Source organism: Balaenoptera ricei, chromosome 8 (genome assembly GCF_028023285.1).
Source record: "Balaenoptera ricei isolate mBalRic1 chromosome 8, mBalRic1.hap2, whole genome shotgun sequence".
Lineage (NCBI taxonomy): Eukaryota > Metazoa > Chordata > Mammalia > Artiodactyla > Balaenopteridae > Balaenoptera > Balaenoptera ricei.
The window spans coordinates 62006900-62029379 of NC_082646.1; the positions used below are offsets into that span (position 1 = coordinate 62006900).

At 35.0% G+C, this 22480-nt stretch overlaps 1 protein-coding gene across 3 annotated transcripts in view; it reads left to right on the plus strand.

Annotated features, from left to right (window-relative positions):
• Nucleotides 1-22480, plus strand: part of FCHSD2 (FCH and double SH3 domains 2) — a 309032-nt gene that overhangs the window by 65084 nt on the left and 221468 nt on the right. For all 3 annotated transcript variants that reach the window (XM_059930853.1, XM_059930854.1, XM_059930852.1), the window contains exon 3: nt 138-183. In XM_059930853.1, coding sequence (XP_059786836.1) covers nt 138-183 — 46 coding nt within the window. The remainder of the gene's footprint in view (nt 1-137; nt 184-22480) is intronic.

Genomic DNA, 22480 nt, shown 5'->3' on the forward strand with positions numbered 1-22480 from the left:
TCTTAGGCACATAAGGTGAATGACATATTGTGCCTTCCCTCAACACAGCTTACCAAGCAGTATGTGAGGGTGTGTTGATAACTGTACATAAAGTTATTGTTATATGTTTGGTAACGAATTTTTATTTGTGTTTTTAGGACATTCAGTCAGAAGAAGGCTGCTATTGAAAGAGAGTATGCACAGGTAAGCTTGGAAGTGGAGGTCCCCATCCTAGAATACCTCTTCTTTGGCTTAAGGGCAGATATGTTTGTTGGAGAGAAGTGTTGGCATCCCTGTATCCTCCTTTTCTTATTTTTGGTTCTCTCACTTTGATCCTCCTTTTACTCCATTTGAATCTTCAAATGAAGAGCTAATTTGCTTCTTACTACAAAGAAGGTTGTGAACATTCTGGGAGAAGATAATAGTCACAATATTTGTAAAGTATGTACAAGTATAAGTAATAGTGAATACATTTTACAAGTATATGTACTCATTCTCCCTTATATATCCCATACTCTGCAGTTTTATGAAAGGTTAATTATTTTTGTTCAATCAGGTATTTATTTCTCATTAGGTCCCTGTTGATAGAGAATGGCATGCTTTCAGTGGATGATATGGTGCTATTTATAGGGAAATTTAAGCATTTATTTTATTTTTTAAAAAATATTTATTTATTTATTTATTTATTTATTCATTCATTCATTCATTCTGCACCGGGTCTTAGTTACGGCATGCAGGATCTTTGTTGCAGCATGGGGACTTCTTAGTTGTGACATGCGCAATTCTTAGTTGCAGCATGTGGACTCTTAGTTGCGGCATGCAGGCTTCTTGGTTGTGGCATGCGGACTTCTTGATTGCAGCATGCAGACTTCTTAGTTATGGCAGGTGAACTCTCTGTTGCGGCAGGCATGAGGGATCTAGTTCCCCGACCAGGGATCGAACCTGGGCCCCCTGCATTGGGACCGTGGAGTCTTACCCACTGGACCACCGGGGAAGTCCCATAAGCACTTATTTTAATTAGAATCTTATTTGCTCTCAGATAGCTAAATGTGCCAAGGAAAAATTATGTTGATATATCATTTTGTGAGTATTAAGAATTAATAACTACCCATCCTTATAAAAAACAGTTTAACATAATTTGGAAATTTTGGCCCTTGTAAGTAATTACTTTCCATGTGGAGTAGAATTCTAAAATTGACCCCCCCCCAAAAAAAATCATGAGAGTAGTATTTGTTACAAAATTTAAAAATACAGGAGAACACTAGAAGGAAAAATTAACACCCAGAAAATGCTGTACATGATAACTCCTGTTATCAGTGTAATTTGTGTTGCTGCTGCTGCTATTATTATCAGTATAAATAATAAAATTGGGGAATGATTTTATTTGTACTTTGTTAGGTTTTGATTTTAGTTTTATTCTGATTTCTTTGTAGTTTACCAGGTAGCTGTCTGTCTTTATTTTATTTTATAGTCTTAGAAAAGGAATTATCTATTTTTGAAAACTTAGGTAGACTGAGTAATTCATTAATTCAGCCATTAGTTATTGAGTGCTTATTATATATCAGGTGCTTTACATAATGAATAGCATTAGTTCTAACTTTAGTGCTGGACCTTTATTCTTTGCATATATAATAGATACTAGTATTGATAGCTAATATTGATTTAATCCCTACATTGTACCAGGCACTTTGCTGATAATTTTACATATATTATCTGGTTTAAGTCTCTCAATAAACCTTTAAAATAGGGAGTTACTATGCTGTTTACAGGTATGTTTTCATATAGTCCCTTTATAGATATGCTTCCATTGGGATCAGAGTATATGATCTGCTTTTAAAATTTAGTACAGGGAATTCCCTGGTGGTCCAGTGTTTAGGACTCTGTGCTTTCACTTCCGAGGGCCCGGGTTTGATCCCTGGTCAGGGAGCTAAGATCCCAAAAGCTGCGTGGCCAAAAAAAAAAAAAAAAAATTTTTTTTTAATACAAAGTGAAAATTTTTGCATGATACATTCTTCTGTAACATATTGTAAAGTTTTAATAATCAAATAAATAGGACTGGTTCATGATTAAATATATAAAATAGTACATTAAATTGTATGAAAAGTAGCAGTCCTCTGATGTAATGCCAGTCTTTTTCCTCAGAGAAAAGATTAAAAATGAATCCTGTTTTGGTTCTTTTGGTGATCTTTTCCATATCTTTAAATAATGTGCATATAATTGATTCTTGATTTATCAACTCTAGACATTATTGCTTGATTACTACTTAATTAAATGAGAAATGAGCTTCTTAAGCCATTCCTTTCCAGCCTACTCTTTCCAATATAATTTGTCACTATTTTAGTGCCTTTGCTACTTTTCTTCTTTTTTTTTTAAAGGGAACTTTATTTTTTCCTTCCTTCCTTCCTTCCTTGGCTGTGTGGGGTATTCCTTACTGTGCGGGCCTTCTTTAGTTGCGGTGAGTGGGGGCTACTCTTCCTTGCAGTGTGCGGGCTTCTCGTTGTGTTGGCTTCTTTTGTTGCGGAGCATGGGCTCTAGGTGCGCGGGCTTCGGTAGTTGTGGCGCACAGGCTTAGTTGCTCCGCGGCAGGTGGGATCTTCCCGGACCAGGGCTCGAACCCGTGTCCCCTGCATTGGCAGGCGGATTCTTAACCACTGCACTACCAGGGAAGCCCAGCTACTTTTCTAACTCTAAATGATCTACTGAGACTTCTATCTCTTCTGTTAAACACACACACACATATGTTACATGTATAGATATATGTATTTATGTGTATATACATATACACATGATGCAGTTGAATTATATTTTACAAAGCAGTCAGATTTACTCCTGAAAAATTTCTTTAAATGTCTGTCAGGTAAATTATATCTGGTTTTGTTTATATAATTCTATATAATAATGTATGCAAACTGTATAAGGAAGCTAATAGCAGATATTTCAAAATTTCATATTCATAAAGTAGAGTATTTCTTTGTCTCTCTGCTTTGAACAGTTGAGTACATTTATGGAGAGGCAGTTTGCTGACTCTTCTTGTTATTTGTCATATTTGCCTTTTAGATGATATTTTTCAGTGTTTTCCCTGTTAATTTTTCAATTTATTTCTTTTCTTTTTAATTTATTTATTTAATTTATTTATTATTTTTGGCTGCGTTGGGTCTTTGTTGCTGCACGTGGGCTTTCTCTAGTTGCGGTGAGTGGGGGCTGCTCTTCGTTGCAGTGCGCGGGCTTCTCATTGCAGTGGCTTCTCTTGTTGCGAAGCATGAGCTCTAGGCACGCGGGCTTCAGTAGTTGTGGCTTGTGGGCTTCAGTAGTTGTGTGTTGCAGGCTCTAGAGCGCAGGCTCCGTAGTTGTGGCGCATGGGCTTTGTTGCTCTGCGGCATGTGGGATCTTCCTGGACCAGGGATCAAACCCGTGTTCCCTGCATTGGCTGGCGGATTCTTAACCACTGTGCCACCAGGGAAGCCCCTGAATAACTTTTAGATTCAGAGCCATTAATTTCCTTGTTTTTCCACACTGTATTACCTCTCTACCACTTAGTGCATTAGAATACAGCATTTCTTGACAGAGTCTCCCAGTATTTCCTCCAGGAATTTTTCCTCTTTGCTGATACCACTCTCTAAGTTTTCATGCAGAAAAGTTTCTTGATCTTAGCAGATGGTGTCAATCGAAGGTTTTCTGACAGTGATCAGATAGTCCTTAAATGTTTGTTGTTGGAAATGTGTAGGAGTTCGTTGTTTCCTCAAGCCACCAAATTCTGTTGTATCCTGACAGCAGTTAAGGGATGTTGTCAATGGTTAGATGCATCCTGATTTCAGAGATCTTAAAATGTTAAAAAAAAATGTATCTTGTTAATAGAATTGATATGTTCTTTTTCCCCCCCAGGCTCTGTAGAGATTTCATTGTTTGAAAAAAAGTTGAAACTTGCAGCGAGGCATTAAAGAAAGGATACTCCTAACAGCTTCTTTCTTTCGTAGACTGAGGAATGTGTTGCAAAGTAAAATATTCATAATATTTTATATATATGTATCTATAATGTAATATATCCATATTGGACTTTTTTTTTTTGGTATAGGAAAAGATATCTAATTGCCTTTTTTTGTATTTATTGCCATAGCCACTAACTACATATTTTTCAGTTTATGGACAAGAAGTGGGATACTAATTCAAGGAAAGGCGTTTTCAGTCTGAAATACAACAAATTAATGATAATGGGAAGATTACTTGACTTCTCTGACCTTTTTTTCCTTCATTTTTGAACGGAGTGATAACCATTCTTTCTTCCCTTCTTCTCAGCTAGTTCTGGAGACCAGATGCACTGGTCTCCAGAAATGAAGACTTCCCAGTCTATGCTTACACGTATAAGAAATATGAAAATAGTTCCCAATCTATGTTTACACGTATAAGATGGTCCCTCGTGTTCTTATTGTGATAGTTTTCCTTTTTTTTTGCAAATTGTTGTAACCTAGCTTTGCTAGATAATGGATTTCCATATTAGAAAGGGAGTGATGAATTATGGGGAACTTTGCATATAATATTAGATAATCCAAGTCCCATTTTTCTGGGAAAGGGTATAAGGTAAGGTAGTTGGAGGACCTTCTTCCCTTTGGAAAAGCACTGTAAAAACTCTGCCAATATGAGAACGTTTACTGTTTCATTAGGATAACTACTTAACCTTTTTATTACGCCAGATTTTTTTTAGCTGTCTTTTTTTTTTTTTCTTTTTTTTGGCTTTGTTGGGTCTTCATTGCTGTGCACGGGCTTTCTCTAGTTGTGGCGAGTGGGGGATACTCTTCATTGTGGTGCATGGCCTTCTCACTGCGGTGGCTTCTCTTGTTGCGGAGCACAGGCTCTAGACGAGTGGGCTTCAGTAGCTGCGGCACACGGGCTCAGTAGTTGTGGCTTGCGAGCTCTAGAGCGCAGGCTTAGTAGTTGTGGCACACAGGCTTAGTTGCTCCGCAGCATGTGGGATCTTCCCGGACCAGGGCTTGAACCCGTGTCCCCTGCATTGGCAGGCAGATTCTTAACCACTGTGGCACCAGGGAAGCCCAAGCTGTCTTTTAAAAGCCTTTTAAAATACAACCACAGCTCAGATTTTGTACTAGAAATTCATGCAATAGGACCAACTTTATGGAAATTTTCTTTATAACCCAAGTTATCTAGAATGTATCTATAATAAGAATCAATAACAGTTATTATCTTAAGCCATAGAGGTTTACAAAATGAAATTTCCATATGTTAGCCAGCTTTAGATTTTGTAACTTTTACTGAATTGAATTGAAATATGAAGAGAAATTTTGACCTAATGACATTTCCTCTAACTTTTTATTTGAAAAGAACTTCAAATCTGTGGAAAAGTTGACAGAATAATATACTGAAGAATGGTCAATTTCCTCTATATTAACCAATTATTAACATTTTGCCCCATTTACATTATGTAGCTATACTTTTTTTTCTAAGCTGGACAGTTTGAAAGTAAGTTATAGCTATCATGAGACTTTTCATCCACTTACTTTACTTTGCATCTTCTGAGAACAAGATCATTTAACAAAATAACTAATGTCATTATCATATCCAACATAATGAATAATAATTCTGTAATATCATTTAATATGTAGTTTGTATTCACATTTCCTCATTTATTCCCCAAATGTCTTTTATAGCTGTTTTTCCAAGATCCAGTTAAGGTTTACACATTGCGTTTGGTGTCTCTTGATTTTATTTCGAATATTTCTTTCACCTTTTTTGTTTTTCATGACACTGACTTTTTGAAAAATCTGGTCATTTTTCTTTTTTAAAAAATTACATTATTATTGACTGTATTCCCCAACTGTACATTTCATGCCCATGACTCATTTATTTTGTAACTGGAAGTTTACACCGTTTAATTTCTCTCACCTATTTTACTCATCTGGTCATTTGTCTTGTAGGAAGCTTTTTCGAATTGTCCAGGTTTTTTCTTCATGATTAGATCTAGGTTAACTTTTTAGCAAAAATGCTACATAGGTGATGTTGGACCTAATAAGATTTTATGGTTTGTTTTGGCGAGTCTGATAGATTAGAACACATCACTGATATTGCCGTTTTCAAGCCTGATTGAATCTTTAACAGTGATAGTAGATTTTTATCATTTATCAGTTTTCAAAATTATCTCAAGCCATTTCTGTTTTATTGTTTTTTTGCTATATCACATTTTGCTGGTGCTCTAAAAAAAAATGAAGATTTGTTACATTAGAAGTATTTGGCAAGGCATAATTAAAGAAAAATTAAACATTTGAGAATTTGTTTTAATTTTAACTTATACATTTTAGTTTAAGTTATTACAGTTTTTAAAATGTCAAAGCCTGTATATTCTTAACTTACATTTATACACATTTAAAAATCAACTGAAAATCAGAATATTTGTCATTATTGTGGGAATTTCCTTCAGAGAGTCTGCTAGTTGTTAAATTGAAAGTATGTGAAACATTTATGTTACCAACTGTCTAATGGATAATGTTTGATAATGACACTAGTATAAGCTTCCTTTTTGGGACATTCCATAGTTTTGGCTATTATTTGTTGTTGGTACATCATCTAAATAGTCAAGACTATTTAAATAGCTTTAAAAGAAGTCGAATCACAATTTATGTGAACAGCTGCTTTGAATTTTTAATTTCCTCTATCAATTTTACCAATTTTAAAACAGTTTTTAAAAATATAGTAGTTGTGTTTTGGTTTCTTTTTGGTATCTAATATTAATATTTAATATTCTTTTAAGTATTTTAATATTTTGGTTCGTCTCTGTCAGGAGCTTAATCGTGTGAATATTGATGTTTCCTTAGTTAGACCATAAGATGAATGGAATCTGTGCTCTAGCAGGACTTACTCCACTTAATTTTTTTATAAAAGTACTATTTTAAAATTAGTTTATTTTAAGATATACCATGTTTCATGTGTTGAAAAAATATTTTAGCACTCTTCTAGGTACTGTGGATATAGCACTGTCCAAAAAAGAAGAAAAAAAAGTTCTAGCACTTACAGGACTTATATTCTATGGTTGTGTATTGTTTTGCAATTAAATATATTAAATTCTTTCTCTTCAGGGAATTCCCTGGCGGTTCAGTGGTTAGGACTCTGCACTTTCACTGCCGAGTGCCTGGGTTCGATTCCTGATTGGGGAGCTAAAATCCCATAAGACGCACAGCGTGGCCAAAAACATAATAATAAAATTAAAGAATAAAAAAATTTTAAAAATAAGTTAAAAATTCTTTCTCTTCAAAGCCACTGATGTGGCATTATAGTCAACTGAAAAGAATGACCTTTATAGAATTATTATTTGTGGTGTATGTTGTCATCCTCTACACAAAGAATTGATGGGCCAAAAAGGTTTCAGCATTATTTGTGAGATTTAGAGATCATACAGATGAGCTGTCCCAAATAAAAAAATATCGTAAAAGAAAAGAATTTAAGTGGGATTGATCAGATGACAGCAGCTTGAAAAATAGTACCTCAAGTACATGCACACTAAACTTGTAATACATTTTTAGGGGGATGTTAGAGGAAAGAAAGAAAATAATACTATGTATCCCTATTTACACTTGAAGGGATTTGAGCCCTGAACTTTTTCAAGTTTCTTGGTACTTTCAGTTTCCTACAAGAGTATTAATGTTTTATGTATTAATGTTTATTAATGGTTTGTGAAATTCCAAAAATAATAGATAATAGATATATTATTCAAAAATAATAGATGTATTGCATATCTATTTATACAAACAGACCAAATGAATCTCTGAAAACACAGAAGCCATATGAGTCACTAAACAACATTAAGTATTAGTGTAAAATTTAGTCTGGCTTTTGCCTGTAGTTAGCTAACCACTGAGGTATTGGTAAAATCATTTGCAGTACTCAAACTGAAATTGCTAAAGGCAAGTTCTGTGTATTAATATACTTCCTGTAGTCTTTGGCAGAATGCTACTAGTGAAGGAAGGATACAAAAGGTTACTGTGGCTGGAGAGAAAGAGCAGGAAAAGATTGTGTACTTTAAGGGTGGCTCCTTGTCTGAGGACAAACACAGAGCAAACACAGGCACCCTGTCAAAAAGCCTGTGGTTATCACCACAGTCGCACCTCAAGTGCAACTTTTTGCTATTTTTATTCTTTTAAGAAATAAATTTATGAAGAGTTGGGAACACTACCCAAGAAGTTAGTGTTGTGTATATGTGACAGGGTTCTTTTTCGGTAAATTTCATCAGCATAAAAGTTTAAAATGTAACTTATTTTAGCTGTGTACACCTGGCTTTCTGGCCATTGCTATTAAAGAAGCATTGGTAAAATTATTTGAAATGGTGGACTATATACTTGGAGTTTTCTATTTTGCTAGTCTTGTCCTGTAAAACAATAAGGAAAACTATCTTGAGAGAAAGTTGAGGGTTGTTTTCTGTGTTCATGTTGATACTTATGTTTTTAAATTATTTTATTTTATTTTTGATCTCCTTAGCTTGTAACAATGGTTAGAAATAAATTTTGGGAGAAAAGCAGTCTGATTTTTTTCCTCAAAATACTTGATATACATAGTTTGATTTTTAAAGTTTTAAAAACTGTTGAAAGAAGCACTGGTGGATATGAGTAAATGTTAGTATTCTTGGGCAGGTAGATTTGATAGTTTTGTCTTCTTTTTTGAAACTGTTATATTTAGTTTTATTATCTTGTTATTTGGCTCTGCTCCCATATATAATTGAGGAATTATATGCAAAATATACTTTTTAAAATTTATTTTTTATTTATTTTTTGTTGAAGTACAGTTGACTTACAATATTGTATTAGTTTCAGGTATACATACTGCATAGTGATTCAGTGTTTTGCATATTATATTCCATTATAGGTTATTACAAGATATTAGGTATAATTCCCTGTGCTGTACAGTAAATCCTTGTTGCTTCTCTATTTTATGTATAGTAGTTTGTATCTGTTAATTTCACACCCCTAATTTGTTCCTCCTTCCTTTCCTCTTCCCTTTGGTAACCACAAGTTTGTTTTCTACATCTGTGAGTCTCTGTTTTGCATATACATCTATTTGTATTATTTTTTAGATTCTACATATAATTGATATCATATAGTATTTGTCTTTCTCTGTCTGACATTTCACTAAGCATTATATTCTCTAGTTATGTCCACATTGCTGCAAATGGCAGTATTTCATTCTTTTTTATGGCTGAGTTAATATTCCACTGTGTGTGTGTGTGTGTGTGTATCTCACATCTTCTTAACCCAGTTGTCTGTTGATGGGCACTTGGGTTGCTTCCATGTCATCATGGCTGTTGTAAATAGTGCTGCTATGAACATTGGGATGCACGTATCTTTTGAGTTAGTGTTTTCCTTTTTTCCTGATACAGACCCAAGAGTGGAATTGTTGGATCATGTGGTAGTTCTATTTTTAGTTTTTTAAGGAACCTCCCTACTGTTTTCCATAGTGACTGCACCAATTTACATTCCCACCAACAGTGTAGAAGGGCTCTCTTTTCTCCACATTCTCTCCAACATTTGTTATTTGTAAACTTTTAATGATAGCCATTCTAACAGGTGTGAGGTGATACCTCACTGTGTTTTTGATTTGCATTTCTCTAATAATTAGCAATGTTGAGCATTTTTTCATGTGCCTGTTAGCTATTTGTATGTCTTCTTAGGAAAAATGTCTATTCAAGTCGTCTGCTTATTTTTTGATTGGGTTGTTTGTTTTTTTGATACTGAGTTATCTGAGCTGTTTTTATATTTTTGGATATTAACCACTCATCAGTTGCATCATTTGGAAATATTTTTTCCCATTCAGTAGGTTGTCTTTTTGTTTTGTCCATGGTTTCCTTTGCTGTGCAAAAGCTATTATGTTTAATTAGGTCCTATTTGTTTTTGCTTTTATTTCTTTTGTCAGGCATTATTTCTTCAAATATTCTCTCTGCCCTTTTCTCTCTTCTTCTTCTGGGATTCCCACAATGCATAATTAGTCTGCTTGATAGTATCACACACTTTCCTTAGGCTCTGTTTGCTTTTCTTCAATCCTTTTTTTTTTTTTCTCATCCTCAGACTTGACAGTTTTCATTGTCCTGTCTTCAAGTTCACTGATTCTTCTGCCTGCCCAAATTTGCCATTGAATTCCTTCAGTGAAATTTTCATTTCAGTTATTGCACTTTACAGCTATAAAAATTGTTTGGTTTCTTTTTTAGATTTTTCCATTTCTTTATTGATATTTCCATTTTGTTCACATATTGTTTTCTTGACTTTCTCCACATCTTCATATAGTTCTTTGAGCATCCTTAAAGTCTTTGTCTAGTTTGTCTGCCATAAGTTCTTTTTCAGGGACAGTGTCAGTTTATTTATTTTTTTTCCTCTGAATGAGCCATACTTTCTTGTGTCTTTGTATGCCCTGTGATCTTTTTTGTTGTTGTTGTTGAATGCTAGATATTTGAATCTAATAATGTGGTAACTCTGGAAATCAGATTCTCCCCTTTCCGAAAGGTTTGTTGTTTTTTGTTGTTTTTGCTTTTTGATTGTTATAGTTTGTCTCTGTGCCAAGTATCAGCCTGAGGTATAAACTTAAGTCCTTCTCAGGTTTTTTCTGAGCCTTTCTCTGTACATGCATGTTCACTTTCTAATTTTCCCTTTATATGTAGTAGTTTTTGAATTTTCTAGTCTTTAATGTCTGGCTCCTTAAAGGGAAAAAGTGAAAAATGACAGGAGGGAAAAGGTTGCTAGTCCTTTAAATTCCCTCAAAATCACTTCATCTGGATGTGGAGGTGCTTTCAGCAGTGGGGGAGGGGGTAGGTTACTTAAACAAGAATGGCTGCCTGCCTCTTTGTCTGCATTTCTATGATCAGAAGCGGCAATCAGTAGTCAAAACAGAGATCGCTGATATTTAGAGTACAGTGTCTTTTTTGCCCATCCTGGTTCTTGCAAGTTATGTGCAAGGTGCTTCAGGAACATGTAACACAAGCTGAGCTGCCTGCCATGTGCCAGGAGTAAAGGATGGATAGCTGCTACTGTGTGAAGAATTGAAATTGACTGGAAAAAACCCTGCAGTTTAACCATCCACATCTTCCCCTGGAAGTTGCTAACCTTCATCGGTCTTCAGAGTTCCAAAATAGTTACAGCAGATAGATTCTACCAAAGCAGTTGTTGTGTAGGTAGGGAGACTGATTCCTGCTGCTTCCTACTCCATCATTTTTCCAGAATCCTCCTCCCATTGTCTTCTTTTTAACCTAGAGTCTAATGTGCTTCTGACTTCAACCCTGATCATAGCTTCGCTTTCTGGTCCAGGGAGATGATTACCTCATTTTGATGCCCATCTTTGTCTTATTGGTTTTCTCCTTTAATTTTTTAATTTCTCATTTATATACATTTTGAGTGGGGTGGGCAAACATTGCATCAGAGCATGAATTTATTGTATGATCTTCACTTAAAGTCTTTCTTCTTTTTTTAATAAATTTATTTTATTTATTTATTTTTGGCTGCATTGGGTCTTCGTTGCTGGGCGTGGGCTTTCTCCAGTTGCGGAGAGCGGGGGCTACTCTTCATTGCAGTGTGTGGGCTTCTCATTGCGGTGGCTTCTTTTGTTGTGGTGCTAGCATGGGCTCTAGGCACGTGGCCTTCAGTAGTTGTGGCACATGGGCTCAGTAGTTGTGGCTCGTGGGCTCTAGAGTGCAGGCTCAGTAGTTCTGGTGCACAAACTTAGTTGCTCCGCAGCATATGGGATCTTCCCTGACCAGGGCTTGAACTCGTGCCCCTTGCATTCGCAGGCGGATTCTTAACCACTGTGACACCAGAGAAGCCCTGAAGTCTTTCTTAGATAGTATTTATGGCTCCCTTTGGCTCTGGCATTGTATGGTATATTGTTGCCCATTTCTCCTGGAAAACTTTCTGACTGGAATGTATTCCCTCATTGCCTTTGAGTAGGAGCACAGGAAAAACAAAACAGTGCTATCCTGGGTATTTTTCCACACCCTTGGTATTAGAAAGATCAGGATGTCTCAAAATAAATCATGAGTTCTTGGGATTTTATGTTTGAATTTATTAGTGACAGAGAGTAGTAAGAAATGTGCACAAATTAAGACATGAATAGTGCCTCAACTTCCTGAACCGCTAGATTTGGTACAATTAGATTTTTGGTTAAAAGTCTCCCTTGTACATGTATTATTTTCCTTGAGGTTTAACTTTAAACTAGTGATTACATTTGCATTCATTTAATGAATTTATCAAAAAAATTATTAACTCCTTTTTCAGTTATACAGACACAGAGGTTAGAGCTAGGCTTTGAGTGGTGTTATATCATATTTGATCAGGGTATATTCCACCTAGTTTTTTTAAAAAAACCTTTTAGTAAGGATAGTGGGTATACCAGGACAATATACAATTTGCTTTGCTTGTTGAAATAGGAATATTTTTTAAAGTTTTTTTCTTTCTTTCTTTTTGGCTGTGTTGGGTCTTCGTTGCTGCGTGTGGGCTTTCTCTAGTTGTGGCCAGTGGGGGCTACTCTTCGTTGTGGTGCGCGGGCTTCTCATTGCAGTGGCTTCTCTTGTTGTGGAGCATGGGCTCTAGGCACGCGGGCTCAGTAGTTGTGGCTCATGGGCTCTAGATCGCAGGCTCAGTAGTTGTGGCGCACGGGCTTAGTTGCTTCACGGCATGTGGGATCTTCCTGGACCAGGACTCGAACCCGTGTCCCCTGCATTGGCAGGCGGATTCCCAACCACTGTGCCACCAGGGAAGTCCCAGGAATATTTTTTGATGCTATCATAAATGAGACTGTTTTCTTGATTTCCTCTTTGTATAGAGTGTTGGTATAAGGAAGCACAACTGTTTTTTGTATGTTGATTTTTATATTCTGCAACTTTACTAAATTCATTTATTCTGATGGGGTTTTTTTAATAGAGTCTTTAGGGTTTTCTGCATATGAAATTATGTATTTGTAAACAGAGATAATTTTACTTTTCCCTTTCTGATTAGGATGCCTTTTATTTATTCTTGTCTGATTGCTCTTGCTAGTACTTTCAGCACTATGTTGAATAGAAATGGCAAGAGTGGGCACCTCATGTATTGTAAGTTGTGTATATAACTTTTTATCATGTTTTGTACTAGTAGTCTTAAAGTCAAGAATCTAGTCAGTTTGATTTTTAGGTGATTGAGGGGCAGATTGTGATGACATCCAGTTATACCAGTGTTACATTGAGATGTTACATCTGAGATTGTCCATTTTAAACTGAATATTGGTATATGTAGTATACTACCTAATGCCTGATTTTTAGAGCCCTTTATGCAGTAATAACCTCAGGTCTTAATGCCAAGTTGCTATGGCATAAGCCTGACTGGTTTTATGACATTAGAAAAAAATGTTGCAAAACTTTTAAAGAATGCAGAATTGGCAGTCTTGGTGGCTCAGTGCCTCATGCCCCTCTTAGCTCACTGAAAGGCTGAGGGATTCTCATTCCTGGTATAGCTGTGGGGGTGCAGTACATTATTTGGGAAGCTCTGATTTAAAGCTAGTAGAGAGACATGGAATGGATTCTCCTTCAGAGCCTCCAAAAAAGGAACCAAGCCTGCTGACACCTTTATTTCAGACTTCTAGTCACCAGAACTGTGGAAGAATACGTTTCTCTTGTTTCAAGCCACCTAGTTTGTGGTACTTTGTTACAGCAGCCCTGGGAAATGGATACAGTAACCAACTATAATTTTCCTATTCAAATATTAATTTGAGCCTCTTGATGTAGCTACATGTATAAATATGATTGAAAAGAGGATCTTCTCCCTCCTAAGTTATGATAACCATAGTTTTTGGAGTACTAAGTATATGTTAGACATAATTATTTTATTTAAATTCTTATAATAAACACTGTAAGATACTGGCTATTATACCTACTTTTAAAATAAAGACACCGAGGCTCAAAAAGGGCAACCCTCACACAGTCTGAATGTTGGTGTCTGACCAAAAGCCTGTGTTTTCTTTCCTCTCTCACTGTTTCTGTATGTACTTACAGAGGTCAGTTTCCATTGGTGTTTATAGATTTTCTTGTGTAACTCACAATTTACTTCTGTATAATCTAGACAAATAAAAAATGATGGTCTCTTAAATGTACCAACCTTTTCCAAAAGTTCTGAGTTCTGTATAATTTTAGTATTTGTTTGCATTTCTTATTTTCAGCCAGGGGCCAGAGTATAGAACCAACTTATATCATTCTATTATATCATTCTATTCCTTTGGGATCATTGAATAGCTAAAACCAGTAAGTACCAAAAATTTCTCATGGGAGGTTCAGGAACTTTAGAGTTATGTCTAGAGAATCAGAATGATTAGATATCCATTCTTGTTTATTAATAGCTTTAAATAGATCATTCAGAACAAATAGTTAGTAGTCGATTTTTATGTAAGAGAACCCCCCAAATGTAGGGACTGCCAGTAAAGACTAACGTAATTGAAAGGGTATCATCTATCCCATTTGTGATGACTGGTCATAGAGAAAATCAAACCTATTATCTGTCTTCAGTGGAAGGAGATGACATAGTCCTGAACATGATGGTTTTGGGCTCATGTTTGATTACAGATAATTTTTGGGGGGAGGTTGTGACATTGCTGAGTAAATATTGAAACACTGCAGGGATCAAATGCATACTTGACAGTGCAGGGATCAAATGCATACTTGTGCAGCTTCTCCATTCAATCCCTTTTCTAAACAGTATTGATTAGTAGTGTAGTTCGACTAACACTGAAGACCGACCATGTGGCAGGTGCTGTTAGGTGGTGAGGATATCATTAATAAAATTAGAATATTTCCTTTTCAGATACAGGTTTTTTATATTGGTAATGGAAAGTAACATTTTAATTGGGCTGGGGGAAGATAAAGTAAAAACTATTTGCGGGCTTCTCTGGTGGTGCAGTGGTTAAGAATCCGCCTGCCAGTGCAGGGCACAGGGGTTCGAGCCCTGGTCGGGGAAGATCCCACATGCCGTGGAGCAACTAAGCACCTGCGCCACAACTACTGAGCCTGCGCTCTAGAGCCCGCAAGCCACAACTACTGAAGCTGGCGTGCTTAGAGCCCATGCTCCACAACAAGAGAAGCCACTGCAATGAGAAGCCCGTGCAGTGCAACGAAGAGTAGCCCCCACTCACCGCAACTAGAGAAAGCCCGTGCGCAGCAATGAAGATCTAACACAGCCAAAAATAATAAATAAATTAAAAAAAAAACTATTTGCAAATATGTTATAAAAGTGGAATTTAAAAAAATGGTATATATAGGTAGATAGTTTATTTGATATTATACATAGTTTAAGCTTTAGAACTAAAAAGGAGGGGGCATGCCTTCTGGGATATTATAAAACCTGAAAAAAGAGAAGCAGTCTCTGCAAAATGAAATATTTTTATTCATTTGTAGTTATTAATAGGAATAATATAGCACTGGTTACTTTTTTTTTAACATCTTTATTGGAGTATAATTGCTTTACAATGGTGTGTTAGTTTCTGCTGTATAACAAAGTGAATCAGCTATACGTATACATATATCCCCATATTCCCTCCCTCTGGCACCTCCCTCCCACCCTCCCTATCCCACCCCACTAGGTGGTCACAAATCATCGAGCTGATCTCCCTGTGCTATGCGGCTGCTTCCCACTAGCTAGCTATTTTACATTTGGTAGTGTATATATGTCCCTGCCACCCTCTCACTTCGTCCCAGCTTACCCTCCCCCCTCCCCGTGTCCTCCAGTCCATTCTCTACGTCTGCGTCTTTATTCCTGACCTGCCCCGATGGTCTTCAGAGCACTGGTTACTTTGTGATGGAATTTAATTGCTGTGTTGTTACATTCCTCTTAAAAGTAAAAAGGACATGGTTGCTGTCTTTGAGTAAGTCTTAGTCTAATGGAGAAATAGACCCATAAACAAATGAAACTAGCTCACCTAGTTTTGCGAAGGAGAATCATTATTCATCGTCAAATAAATGCGTATCTAATGCTCCTCAGTACGGCACTGCTTCATAGTATTGCCCACGTGAGAGAAGCTTCAGCACTTTAAATTATCAGGTGAGTTCGAATTTGGGATTCATATCTGAAATCACTTTTTATCTTTCCTTTCAATGTGCATGTTATGTCATTTACAATCAACAGTTACATAGGTCTGTTGTTTGTTGTATCTGAGCATCAGTTGTTCTGTAGTAGGACTGCCTGTCTCTTTGATGCACTCTCTACAACCTGCAGAGTGACTTTTGAATAAGCAGTATAGCCTATGTTTTAAATCAGCTGGTCCCAAAGAATTTACAAATTGGGTGAAACGCCATCCAAGCTTTTAATGTGATGTATGGGAAAAAATAATGAACAGAAATTTAATTTTATAAACTGCCATTACTCTAGCATAAATAGTTGCTCCTTCTAATTCTCTAAGTTGGTTTGCTTTATGGATTTTCTGAGAAAGCAGGAGGTGATCTAATGCTTTTACTTTAAAAGAGGGGACTGTAACACTGTCCAGGAAGCATTCCATGATAGCACTCGCACCTGACTTCCCCACCTATAGAGTCCTTAAATACAGGATTATATTTCCCTTGTGATTTATTTCTAGCACTTAGTATAATATCTGGCACATTATAAGTGCTTAAATAACATCTGATGCATGAAGAATGCTTTTTTCATGTGTGCTGTGTTAGAAATTACAATTCAGAGTAAGAATCAATAAAATGTTATTCTTAAGCTGAGAAAGTGGTATTAGTAGAGGGAAATAGAAGCATGTCTTTTGACTAATAATTGAGAGCTACAAGTGGCTCATTACTGCTTTATATTCTCAGAAATTAATCATTTAATGAAGTTAATGAAGTTTACATTTAAACATTTAAATAGTTTGCAAAAAGTTTATGTCTCATAGTAGGATTAAACTTTTACATCCATTTAATGACATTTGCCTTTGATTTTTAGAGTATTATATGTATGTAATTTAGCAGAGTTATATATATATAATTTAACAGTATTATATGTGTATAATTTAGCAGAATTATACTTAGTCTTCATGCACTAATAAATGTAAACTAAACATTGATTCAAGGAGTATTCGTTTTTATTGAACTGCTGTTAATGTTATTAACTGTTATTTAATGAACAGTTATTAGTTCAAATAATTTTTTTAGTGACTTAAACATTAGAACTTGGTGAATTTTTGCATATGAGCAAGTGGTTTCTTAAATCAGTTTTTCAGGGTAGCTGCAAAGATAAGTAAAACTTGATTCTTATCCTCAAAGGATTTATAATCATGTAGGATAAAACAGATATGTAAATGAGTATAGTATAAGGCAAAATCAAGTGGTTTCCAAATCGCAGTTGTATTCAGCAAGATTATAAGCAGAAACAATACATACTAATAGTGAATGATGAGAGAAGACTTTGGATAAGGCATTCACTGTCTATTACTGTTGGAATAAGATACTCCAGTTCTTAAAGTGAGGTTCCCTTTGTCCTGTTTGGCTCAGTTCTTAAGAACTAGGGCCTATTTTCAGTGCTTTTAGATTTTGTGAATTAGAAATCTTGACTATTTGCTAAAAATGGGTCTCTGGAGGATAAGAATTTTCTAAATGAAGAGTATAGCCTGATGGTTAAGAATATGGTTTGAATTCCCCCTCTGTCACTTATTAGCTGTATAACCTTGGGCGGTTTACTTAACCACTCAGTGCTTCAGTTTACTGATCTATAAAATAGTATGATGATGATGATAATAATAATAATACCATGTAGGGTGGTCATTTGTCTTTATTTCTTATTAGAGTATGCTTTCTCAGGAATAGACACTTCATAGCAGAATAAATGGCTGGAGAGTCTGAGATAAACAAGACTGTCCATGTGCGTGCGTGCTCACGCATAGACTAAGACTCCAATTGTAGTGCAGTGAGATTAGAACTATACTGAAAATACGAGCAGGGAAACTGAGCGTTTTAGAGTAGGTTTTTAATCTGGGATTTTTAATCTATTGCAGGTTTCAGGGAGAGAGCAACCATTTCTTTGCTTTTTTTGTTTTTTTAGACAGCATTGACTTTTACGTTTGGAACAGTTCTGGAATTCTGAGGATTCTAAAAGCCTGGATGTTAGTTACCTAAGTACCTTCTCTGATTTTTAAAATATTTTCTCTGACTCCTTAAAAATGATCAGTGCAAAATTAATGAGACCCCCCCTTTCTTCTATTTAATTTTCCATCATTCTTTGTGTCCTGTTAACTAATTCTCTATTTCTGTGTTTTCAATTCAAATCATTTAATCTGTACTTGTGAATAAAATTGGGCTCATTCCAAATCTTTCTTTGTAGCCAAGTATATTGTAGTCACTAAATTTTTCAACTAATGTCATACTGAAAGGATGTTAAAATGTTAATATGCTTTATATTGTTCCCTTTTATTATTAATACATCTAAACATACAGCAAAGTTGAAAGAGTATAACAGTTAATACCCATATACCCACCACCTACATTCTACCATTAACATTTAGTATACTTGCATTATCACATATCCATCCATATTTTGATCGTTGTATCATTCAGTATTCCATTTTATTTTTGGTGTGTTTCAAAGTAAATTGCAGACATCTGGACACTTCCCTCTAAATACCTCAAGTGTGCTTTGTTTTTGAAACATCTATTTTTTTCCCTTTTTTGTTTTATTCAGAGTTGATGTTTTAATACTTTTTATTTTCTATTTATATGCTTTATTTTAATTTTGGACTGAACTCACTGCAGTTAATTCTGTTACTAAGACTTCTCATTATTAATGCTCAAAATTAGATTTGCTTTTTTTTTGGTTTGGATTTTTTGTAGTCATGTAAGTCAATTTTCTTAAATATTTTTGGCTTATATAATTATAGCATTTTTACCCTATAGTTTCCAATACTTTAGGATATGATTGCTGATACAAGTTTTGAAGATAAGTTCTCCACACCATTAGACATTAAAAGCATTTCTTGTTTTTAAACTATGTAGAAGATCTCAACTAGCTTATGAACTGTTTTTAGCCAAGAATTGTATATCATCTTTCCTTATGGCTTGTAACTTCTTGAAAGGAAGAACTCAAATATTCGTTGTTATATTGACTCTATGATATCAATGCTCAAGATATTCTGGGCACTATTGTTCTAAAGTTGAAAGTTTAAAAACAAATCCTAACTTATATTTTTCAGCAACTTTCAAGAAGTTATATTCATTATATATGTGGTATATATTATAATGGAATTCAAAAAATCATAATAGGAAATTATTCAAGAGGTATGTAATAGTGAGGCATTGTTCTCAGAATAACAGGATATCCTTCTATTTTATAGACTTTGCATTTCCAGCCTATAGAAGAATATAATGACCTACTCTGGGCATAACTTTTTACAAAAATAATTTTATTATTTTAAAATAATTGAACTTGGACATTGAATTGGATAACTATTATAGATTAACTTGTTATTTTAGAATTGGATTCCAAGTAACAAATAAAATCCAAAGCACATCAAACTAAAATGATCTTTTCTACTGTTTTCGTTGTTGCTTCTTGAAATCTATATAGGATATCATTTTTTGAAAGTGTTCAAAGTGCAGTTAGATAAAAATTATAACAGAAGAAGGTCATTTTTCCCTCTGATCCACACACAAATGCACTTCTGTAGTTGTAACTCTTGTTTGTCTGGCTTGAAGATTCTTTTGGGTCTTCCAGATTTAGTGCTTATTCTTCTATCTGGATCAGATAAATCAAAATCAGACACGCAAATTAGAGTTTTAGGATACCAAGAGACAGACACCATGTAGAGGGGTTTTACATGCCCTTCATTCTCTGTCAGTGGTGATGCCTAAGTAGTATCTAAACTTATTCTTCTGGCCCTATGTCTGCAGGTAGGAATGTTTAATCGTCTTAATGGTCCTGAGCTCCAGTAATGTCTTTGCTTATTGAATGATTGGGGCAGAAAAATAGAGAAGCCTTCTCAACATTATGTTCAGCCATCTAGAGCAAGGGTTGGCAAACGTTTTTTTTTTTTTTCAAAGGACTAGAGAGTAAATATTTTAGGCTTTGAGGGCCATATGCTCTCTGCCACAATTGCCCAATTTTGCTGTTGTAGAGTGAGAGTAGCTGTAGATGGTTGGTAAACAAATACATGTGATTGTGTTCCAAGCTTTATTTAGAAAAACAGACAGCAGGTTGTAATTTGCCAGCCTGTGCGATATCGCTGTGCTTATTGAACTACCTGTTGTGAGGATTTTTTTTTCTTTAATAATTTGTGCATGGACACTTTTGTAAAGTACAATAAAAGTAAATTACTAGGAAAACAAAATTTATTTTTTAATGATAATTTATTCATTTTAATAGTCTTTTTTTTTTTTAATCTTTTGGCCGCACCACATGGCATGAAGGATCTTAGTTCCCTGAACAGGAACTGCACCTGTGCCCCCTGCATGGGCAGCGTGGAGTCTTAACCACTGGACCACCAGGGAAGTCCCTGGAAAATGAAATTTAAAAAGACAAAATATAAGCTTAAAAATTTTAGATTAAACAGATGATTACATTTCAATAAGTATAATTAAAACAGTCATACCTAAGGAAAAAGAAAAGAAGTAGAAATACTATAAATGTTGTTACTGGAAAGTATCTTCTAGCCTATTAATAGAGTTGCTATAAACAGTCAATTTTTTTGTCATTCTACAGTTCTACTAACTAAACAAAAAGTTGAGTGGAATTGCAACCCATTTATTAAATGTCTATATACACTCTAACAAACATTGTATATATCAATAAAATTTTTAATGTGTCAAATAAATTTGCTTCTTGCTGTTAATTTATCTAATCTAAGTTGGATTGACAACAGTGCTACTCACAAGGGATAATGTATATCTAAACTATTCCTATGTTTTATTTTAACAACATTCAGTGTAGAGAAACCAGACTCACAGAGGTGTGTTGATGAGAATGGGAGAAGAGATTTAAAAGAAATATCAGCTAACTCAGGATATTCGTTTCTAACTTTTTTTCTAAGGTGAAGCAAATGTTTTTTTATTTACAGAATACGTTTTTCATTAGTAGTTAGTTCCAACAATTTGTCCTGTAGAGTTATAGTTAAATTTAAATTCTCTCTCAATTAAAGAAATGGATTCTGGAGTCATAAATGTCCTGTATATGGATCTTCTTTTGATAGGAAAAGAAGATTGAAAATGTTTCATCAAATTTGTAAGGTGTGTTCAAACTTTAAATGACACAATAGACCAAATAGACTTAATTGGTATTTATAGGACATACTACCCGAAAGTGGCAGAATACACTTTCTTCTCAAGTGCTCACGGAACATTCTCCAGGATAGATCACATCTTGGGTCACAAATCAAGCCTTGGTAAATTTAAGAAAATTGAAATTGTAGCAAACATCTTTTCTGACCACAGAACTATGAGATTAGAAATCAATTACAGGAAAAAAACTGTAAAAGAAATACAAAGACATGGAGGCTAAACAATACTAAATAACCAAGGGATCACAGAAGAAATTAAAGAGGAAATCAAAAAATACCTAGAAACAAATGACAATGAAAACACGATGGACCAAAACCTATGGGACGCAGCAAAAGCAGTTCTAAGAGGGAAGTTTATAGCAATACAATTCTACCTCAAGAAACAAGAAACATCTAAAATAAACAACCTAACCTTACACCTAAAGCAACTAGAGAAAGAAGAACAAACAAAACCCAAAGTTAGTAGAAGGGAAGAAATCATAAAGATCAGAGCAGAAATAAATAGAAATGAAGAAAACAGTAGCAAAGATCAGTAAAACTAAAAGCTGGTTCTTTGAGAAAATAAACAAAATTGATAAACCTTTAGCCAGACTCATCAAGAAAAGGAGAGGACTCAAATCAGTAAAATTAGAAATGGAAAAGGAGAAATTACAGCTGACACCATAGAAACACAAAGGATCATAAGAGAGTACTACAAGCAACTATATGCTAATAAAATGGACAACCTGGATGAAATGGACAAATTCTTAGAAAAGTACAGCCTTCCAAAACTGAACCAAGAAGAAATAGAAAATATGAACAGACCAAGCACAAGTAATGAAATTGAAACTGTGATTAAAACTCTTCCAACAAACAAAAGTCTAGGACCAGATGGCTTTACAGGTGAATTCTATTAAACATTTAGCAAAGAGCTAACACCAGTCTTTTCTCAAACTCTTCCAAAAAATTGCAGAGGATGGAACACTCCCAAACTCATTCCACATGAGGCTACCATCACCCTGATACCCAAACCAGACAAAGATATCACAAAAAAAGAAAACTACAGGCCAATATCACTGATGAACATAGATGCAAAAATCCTCAACAAAATACCAGCAAACAATGCAACAACACATTAAAAGGATCATATACCATGATCAAGTGGGATTTATCTCAGGGATGCAAGGATTCTTCAGTATATGCAAATCAATCAATGTGATACACTGTATTAACAATTGAAGGATAAAAACCATATGATAACCTCAATAGATGCAGAAAAAGCCTTTGA